This window comes from Nanorana parkeri, unplaced genomic scaffold (genome assembly GCF_000935625.1).
Source record: "Nanorana parkeri isolate BGI_ZX_2015 unplaced genomic scaffold, ASM93562v1 scaffold317, whole genome shotgun sequence".
NCBI classification, from domain to species: Eukaryota; Metazoa; Chordata; class Amphibia; order Anura; family Dicroglossidae; genus Nanorana; species Nanorana parkeri.
The window spans coordinates 544,197-553,251 of NW_017306585.1; the positions used below are offsets into that span (position 1 = coordinate 544,197).

Consider the following 9,055-nt stretch of genomic DNA (forward strand, 5'->3'; position numbering starts at 1 on the left):
GTTATGAAACTCTTACAATGTACCTGTGCCACGTGGCCATGTGGTACAGGTACATTGACAATGTATTCATGATTTGGTCTGGCACTGTGAAACAACTGCAGGACTTTGTAGATAGATTACAAATTAATTCTTACAACCTTAAATTCACATTACATTTCCTTCCTAGATGTCACAGTCAGCAAACAAAAAGATGGTACCATTTCCACCACCCTTTATCGTAAACCGGCATCAGGAAATACCACCCTTCATGCTTCTAGTTGTTATCCACAATCACTGAAAAATAGCTTTCCATATTCTCAGTACTTGAGCTTGAGAATAAATTGCTTCACTGTTATGGAGTTCAAATTACAGGCTGGACAATTACGTGAACACCTATTATTTAGAGGCTACTCTAAAACCATTCTAAAAAAAACAGACAGTAACTACTTTATGAACATTCTGACAAGATGGAATTTAATGCTGTTAGAATTATCACAAAGTATACCAAACAACACTCCCAAATCTTCAAAATTCTACAGAAACATTGGCCCATTCTTTCCAATGATTTGGTTTTATGTCACTATGTTAAAGATCATCCTGAAATGACTTACAGACATGCTAAATCCTTAAACGATACACTGATTTCTAGTCATTACCTGCCATTGAAAGAAGAGATAATAAATAATAGGAAGTGTGCGCATAAGTGTGGAAGGTGCACCCAATGCCCTCGGGTTCTAGATGAGGCGATCGATACGTTACCTGGAGGGATATGATTCACTCCTAAGCATATAGTCGATTGCGGCTCAACTAGAATAGTATACATCATATGTGATTGCGGATCTTTTTATATTGATAAGACTAAAAGACAATTCCGCAAGCATTTCCAGGATCACATACAGTCATTGCCAAAAATATTGGCACCCCTTCATTTCTGTCAGATAACACACCACTTCACACAGAAAATTGTTGCAATTAGTGATGAGCCAAACAGGTCCGAGTTCGGTTTGAATTCGAACTTTAGAACATCCAAAAAGTTCAAACTTGAACTCAATGCAAGTCTATGGGAGTCAAACTTTCAAAAACAATTGTCCCCTTTAAGAGGGCTTATATGCAAGTTATTGGCCATAAAAAGTGTATGGGGATCTGGGTAAAGCCCTAGGGGACAGGAATTAATGAAAAAAAACTTTAAAAAATACCTTTTTTAAAGGAGCAGTGATTTAAAAATCACAGGGTAAGGGTAACAACAACGCAATGGCGGGAGGAGCAGTTTCTGGCATCAGTGTATATATAAGGAGGCCTTCCCAGTCTAGATCAGCTATGCTACCATGGGATACACCATTGCAGGGGACACGGTGCAGAGCAAGCTTGGGAAAATTGGGATTCTTACCCCCAAGGACATGTGCCTTGATGGACATAATTATCAAAATATTCAATTTGCCAAATGTTTCTTGATCTTTTCATTAAAGCTCTTTTAATTTAGACACACAAAGATCAATTTTTAGACACACAAAGATCAATTTCTAAACTCTCAGATGTAGTATCACTATGTGTTTGGTGTAGACAATGCATCATATTTTCCCATACTGTAGCACAGAAGTTGGCCACCTACCACAAACTATGCTGCAGTGGGAGTGGTTGGGCATGGCCTTCTTGGGGAGAGCCGGGTTGGGAGGCAGCTGTCAGTGACGTTGGTGGGCTAACACTGAAGCCTTGCTATCGAGCTTGTGCACATTTGTGTGCACATGCGCAATATGACCTCCCTGATGGCGAGATGCCCCTGATGCAATGGCGGGAACTAACACTGATACTATCAGGTAACCTTTTTATAGCAAACAAAACTCCTAATGGGCTCATCTGTGGAAATGTATGATTAACTTTAGCCCTACTATTCTTATTTTCTGTCACCAATAGGACTAGATGTTATTAATGGCTGATGTTGGGGATCTATGTACTGATTGAATACACATTGTGGCTGAAAGGTGGTTTTGCTTAGTACTCTGATTTTGCACTTTTGTTTTCTTTTTTCTCTTGAGCCGAACCATAAAAGTAACTCTTGTCAACTCTCCTAGTTCCTGATTACAATCTGACCCCCATGGGTGCCACTCTACTCTCTCTCAACCTGAAAGGATTGAATCATCCGGCTAAGTGCCACTCACTATTAAAATAAGCTGTGTCCCTGGGAGCTCATGTCCTGTGTGTTCAGGAAACCCATTTTAGCTCTACCCAAGCGCCGCCATGCTCTCATAGATTATTCCCTTACATCTTTCATAGGAAAACCTATTTTGACATCTATAATGACCAATATAATTTGAAGGATGATGCCTCTGTTCCCACAACCCACAGAGTCTGACATCTCCACGTTTTTAGACTCTTTACAACTACCAACTCTCACTCAATCTCAGCTTGATCAGATAAATGATCCCTTTACCTTATCTGAACTGGCACTCATCATTAAATCCATGCCACCTGGTAAATCCCATGGCCCGGATGGTTTCTCTAACAAATATTATCAATCCTTCCGAGATATACTGAGCCCCCTATCTATTCAAGGTGTTCTACTCTTCTGCTGCCTCTACTGCTTTTCCAACAGAAATGTTAAGGGCTTTGATTGTGACTATTCCTAAACCAGGTAAGACACCAGATTCCCCCCAAAACTTTCCCTCCATCTCGCTCTTGAATTGTGATCTTATGATTTACGCTAAACTACTGGCTCATCGTATAGCTGATATAATTCTGACATTGATCAATCCAGACCAAACAGGATTTACTAAAGGTTGAGAAGTAAAATAATATAGACAATTACAATGTATTTTTAAAAGGGTCATAGACTTTCTTTAGCCTTGGTAATCAGTATTCATCCTGTAAAACATTTTACATCCTCAATGCAACTAATTCTTTGTTTTTCAGGATACAGATTTCTTAAAACACATGTAGCACTGAACAAAAAAAACACCCTGCAGTAGAAACATTGATTGATGCTTCACTGAATGACTTGCATAATGTCTTTCATGTAGTTAGGTCTGATCTGAATACATAGGGTTGAATACTTAAACATTCGTGTCAGTATTATAATCAATACATTAAATCTACTGGGACATTGCCTATTCATAGATTGCCTGTCTCTCATAGGATGCAGTGTTTCTGTATGACAAAAGGCTTTTTTACCTCTTGTCATGACAGATCACAGAGATTAGAGTGAGAGAATGGAATACAAATTAGGGAAACAAGCAAAAGAAGTAGTAATTGTATAAAGCCTAAAAGAGGGATTCAAGGCATCCCGAAATCTTACATGTTTATTAACTTAAAGTGTATTTCCATTTTTGTAGTCACATTTGAGAAAATCACACTACATGTTTGTAATGTGTTTCAATTCACATATAATTAAACAAAATATATTTCTTACCCTTGAGATGTTTCTTTGGTAAAGGCCTTTCTGAAGATTCTGGATTACTCTGAGCAGTTTGAAAGGGAAAATAGAAGGACAAACTAGGGGGCAGACTCCTGTCTCATTAACTTGCAATGCTTCAAATCCTTTAACCCTTTGTTAGGACAGACAGTGTTTAAATCTAGTTTACAATTGATAATAAAATCCACCAGTACAGTACAGATGTGTGGATTGTGTAACTCTCATTAACTTTATTAACATACAATGGAGAAGCCATGCTTTTAATAATTTAACACTTTGTTAGGACAGGCAGTGTTTAAATCTTCTTTTACAAATTATATTGAAATGAGGCAGCGCAGCACAGGCAGGGTTGACACAAACCCTTCAAAGAAGGGGAAACCAACTAGAATTTTTTACCTTTTAAGAAGCCATATAAAAATCATAATCCAAGTAAAAACAATTTAAACAGCTAGAAGCATTTTTTAAATATTTTTTACCTTATGCTATGTAAATGGGAGCATGCAACAAATATAAAATAGGTGTTCCAATTTGGCTGCAAAAGTGGAAATACACTATAAGTTAACCAATAAAGTGTATCATTTAAACTCCAAACTTTCTGCAAAAAAAGCAGAGAGAATGAACCTGAAACTGAAAGTTTCAAAACTGAACTGTTTGTGTGTTTCTGTGTTTGCTGATAACACCAAGTTATGTAGTGAAATACAGTCCTTACAGGATGTCTCCAACTTACAAGCAGATCTGAATGCACAGTGTGATTGGGCATCTATTTGGCAATGAGGTTTAATGTTGGGAAATGTAAAGTTATGCACTTGGGGACAAACAACATGCATGCTTGATACACACTAAGGGGAGTATGTTTGGGGGAGTCAATGATGAAGAAAGAGCTGGGTGTTCTGGTAGACCATAGACTGAATAATAGAATGCAATGCCAAGCCGCAGTTTCTAAAGCAAGCAAAATACTTTCTTGTATTAAAAGTGGTCTAGACTCCAGAGATAGAGACATAATCCTGCCCCTGTACAAAGCATTAGTAAGACCTCATCTGGAATAGGCAGTTCAGTTTTGGGCACCAGCTCACAAAAAGGATGTTATGGAACTGGAGAAAGTGCAGTGAAGAGTGACTAAACTCAGCTCAGCTATTAGGAAAGATTAACTGACCTGAATTTGTTCTCTCTGGAGAGGGGGCGATAAAGGGGGGACATGATCACCATGTATAAATCCATAAATGGTCCATACAGTGAGCTTGGTGCCAAATTAATCACTTTAAGGTCACTGCAAAGAACAAGGGGGCACACTTTGCATCTGGAGGAAAAGAGGTTTAAACTTTGCATACGGAAAGCATTTTTCACAGTTAGAGCTGTAAAAGTGTGGAATAGATTCCACCAGGAGCTAGTTCTAGCTATCTCAGGTAATTGTTTAAAAAAACATCTGGATGTATTACTAAATGCACAGAATATTACTGGATATTATTATTATTATAATACAGGATTTATATAGTGCCAACAGTTTGCGCAGTGCTTTACAATATAAGGAAGACAATACAATCACAATACAATTCAAGACAAGATGGTAAGGAGGGCCCTGCCTGTGACGGCTTTCAATCTAAAATTGAGGGAGAAGTGATACATGAGGAGGTAGCTGTGAGGGGATGAATTGTTTTATTGAGTTATTATAGGTATATTTGGGCATCAGAGATTGTTGATCCAGGGAATATCCGATTGCCTTATGGGATCAGGAAGTAATTTTTTCCCCTGTTGGAGCAAATTGAACCATGCTTTAAAAGGATTTTTTTTTGCCTTCCTCTGGATCAACAGTGGGCAATTGTGGGTATAGTGTTCTGTTTAGGCTTTCCTTCTTTTTTTTTTCTCCTCCATATCTTTATAGGTTGAACTCGATGGACTTGTGTCTCTTTTCAACCTAACTAACTATGTAACTATGTAACTATGAACGTTTCAGTATATTATTACCTATCCTTACAGAAAAATGCCACCTAAAGTAAAGAAACAATGCTTTAGAGCCTTTTTACCACATTGCTATTATTAAAAAAGAAACTATTATAGACTCTGGTCAATTTTACATTTTTGATTCAAAGTTTTAAAGGTTTGCAATGGATATTTGGAATATATAATGATATAATGGAATGGATATTTCCAAATACTCTTTGTTAGAACTTCCAACATCTTTCTATGCAAATCTTTAATGACAATACTGCATCCAGGCATTCGGAAGTAAAATTAAAAATGTGCAGGTGTCCGTAGGGTAACCCCAGGTCACGATTGGGTGGACAATCTAATTGTTTATCTAACTACAAGATTACATTTAAAGCTCTTAGCAAAAAACAAAAGAAAGTGTGTATTCTGAAAATAAATGGTCAAAGCTCCGAAATGTCTATATATCCTATGGTTTCTTGCCATACCCTATGTAATTAACAGGATAATCCTGAGCAGATCAATAACCCCATTCAAGATTTACCTGGGACAATGATGACATACAACATACAACATACAACAAAGAATATGTTTAATCAAAAACTTCTGTCACCCAACGTGTAATACATTTAATTATAAAAACTATATACATATGTTCATGGAGATTTGCCATGAACCTCATAAGGTAACACTTCCGGTCCCTTAGCTGTCATTCCCCAGCTAATCAAGTGCAGTATGCAAAAAAGGGTGACACTAGGGGTGTAACAACAGGCTGATAAGTAGTGATGAGCTGAACGAACCAGGGTTGGGTTCGAGGGAGGTTTGCTGAACTCCTCTGAATGTTAATCTGACTGAAGTCAATGGGAGCAGAATCTTTAAAATAAATTGTGACCCTTTTTAAAGCTAATAGGTAAGGTATTGACAAAGAAAGGGCATAGTGAGCTGCAATTTTCCTGGGTAAAGGAGGGGGACTTGTGCAAAAAAAATACAGTTTGGCAGAGAGCAGCTCTTTTAATAATGCTTAAATGCAGTGGCAATACTGATAACACTGTAGTGCAAACAGGCATAGTACACAGTTGAGTGACAACTCTTCTCTGAATTCAGGAGCACTGCAGCATCATTGCCACACCATCACAGGAAGTTCCATTAGTTATACTTCACTGTTTGGTTTAACTTTGTCTGGGGACTAAGAGGAAACCTCTAGAGAGGCAGAGCCAGCTGTCAATCAGGTAGGGTGGTGGATACCAAAATATTGTCTGGATCCGTCCCAGCTGCAGTCCAGCTCTGTGGTGTCAGCATGTAGTGGGCAATAGCCCTCTATATTCTGAGTTTTGGGTCACAGGAGGAAATTAGTAAATGTTCTCCTGTGACCCTAAAGAGAACTACCACCAAAAAAGGTTTGTGCATAGTTCTCTTTTAATGGGAGACGTTAGCTGTACTTTAAAAGCTATTCAGAGAGCTTTTAAAAACAGACTCTAACCACTTGCCGTCCGCCCGTTGTAAAAAAACAGACGGACGGCACTGCAGCATTGGCGGGTTGCCGTCTCCAGACGGCATTTTTTTTCTGCTCGCGCGCGCCCCCTAGTGAAATTCATTTCAGTACAGCGCTGCATGACGGAATAAATGTCAGTCAAAGTACCGCAGCGCTGAATACTGAAAAATGGCCTGGATGGGAAGGGGGTTTAACACCGCAGATGTCAACTGGTTAACTTTGCAGCTACTTGCATACCTCAAATAGTGGATTGATATTTATTCCACCTGATTGTGTTCCATCTCAATAACAGAAAATTCACACAAACATAGAAAAAACTGAGTGACTTAAACCTCTAGCTGACCTCAAGCCCTTCAGAATGAATCAGCTTTATCTAGTGACCTACATAAAATGTCAACTGTGATTTCACTGTGCCACAAAATATTTTTCATGTTGTATAGGAAATTCTTGAAAATAAAATCTACAGTATTGTGTATAAGAAAAAATATGTTTCAGTACTTTTAGTATGCATAAGATAATTGTTCATGTTGCTATATCATATACATATGATTAGATAATGAGAACAATGGTATAACTTGTAACGATTATATATATTCCCAAGGCATAAAAAGAAGCCTGTTAATTAAAGTGACCTTCAATTTTATTAATAGATATAATCTTTGGTATAGACAGAGATGCAATATAATACATTTCCAACACACTTACCAGCTAGTCAGCAAAAAAAACCCAAATCCTAGACTGTTTTAACAATTTATGTTAAAACAAAGGTTTTAGTTGAATACATTTGTAAATTATATTTGGAAGCCACACTGCCTCATCAAAGCTGGTCTGTGTAGTGTGATCCCTAACTCTAATCTAACAGACCTCTCATCTTTGGACATACTGTATATTGTAAAGAAAAAAATGAGGGCAGGTATGTCTGGCAGTGGACACAGCTGCTTCTGCCCTTTTACTGCTATCTACACAATATGACACAATATGCTGATTGTTCTATTTAAGAGTTTTCATTTTACATTCAATACTTATTAGAAATGTTATTTGCTTTGTGTTTAACATATACTACATACATTATAAACTATTTAAAGAAAGCTCAAATGTAAAAAAAAAAACATTGGGAGTCATCAGGTTTAGGCATTGGTATACTCAAGTGGTAAATTAGCTTAGCAAATGGCTTTTGCAAAGCTGTTACTTTCCCAAAAGTGTACCTATACAAAGCAGAGGGCAACTGATAATAGCTACATGAGTGTCAGGTGCTACCACATGACATTTTTTGTGTGTTTTCAGCCCTGGTATCACTCATCTTTGCACACTGTCCAAATTGGTGGAGGCACTCAGAAGTAGAACTTCATGAGTATATACTCATGGGAGGAGTATATACTCCATAAAACAATATACTCCTCCCATGTTCCCTGACCCCCCAATAGAATTTAAGAACATCAGAGCAATCAGTAGAAGAAAAATGCCATACATCAGAAAGCGACAAATGTCAGTGACAGCCTTTGAAAACAGGCTCTGACCATCAGTTACTATGGATATCGGGATGCTCACCGTGGCTTGGAGAACTACCTAACATGCCAGCTGTGGTCCCTCGCGCCGGCGCACACGTCGCCCAAAACTGCGTCTCCTAGTCTCTGACACAGCCATTGACTGTATTCCAACAGTGTGCCCACCCCGCCAGCACATGTTGGAATACAGTCAAGTGGAGAGGTGGCCTGTAATGAGGACTAAAAATAAAACTTATTAAGGGTTTTGCTCTCTTTTTTTAGTTAGTTAGGAGATGGTCCTGTGGGATCAAGGGGTGGAGTTGACAAATAGTATGCTAACATGAGGTGAGCCAAATAAAAAAAGTTTTGACTATATGGAAAAATCAGCTTAATGTTACCTTACTATGAAAAATGTTATGTTAAACAATAATGAATGCTACCTTTCCATAAAAAAAATAACATACTAATTAAATCAAAAAAGATTTGTATTGAGAGCAAGCCACTGCCAAGATCCTCCTGAAAGTATGTTTTCTAGTGAAGTTTGAGAAATCTTCTGCTCTGTGTACTGGTTCCAGTCAACATTAATTTGGATTTTGCCTTTAAGGTCTATCTGTGATCTAACTGTTACAATCAAACCTAATCACTGATTTCTGTTTCAGGTTTCTCCATGTGAGAAATGTCGCTGTGACTCCAATGGTGAAGTTATGTGCACTGTGTCAGCATGCCCTCAGACCGAGTGTGTGGATCCTGTGTATGAGCCAGAGCAATGTT

General features: G+C 38.1%; 1 protein-coding gene across 1 annotated transcript in view; it reads left to right on the forward strand.

The window, feature by feature from the left end:
• VWC2 (von Willebrand factor C domain containing 2) overlaps positions 1-9,055 on the forward strand; it is a 333,726-nt gene that overhangs the window by 147,301 nt on the left and 177,370 nt on the right. The window contains exon 3 of the mRNA XM_018558054.1: positions 8,944-9,052. Within this exon, the coding sequence (XP_018413556.1) occupies positions 8,944-9,052 (109 nt within the window). The remainder of the gene's footprint in view (positions 1-8,943; positions 9,053-9,055) is intronic.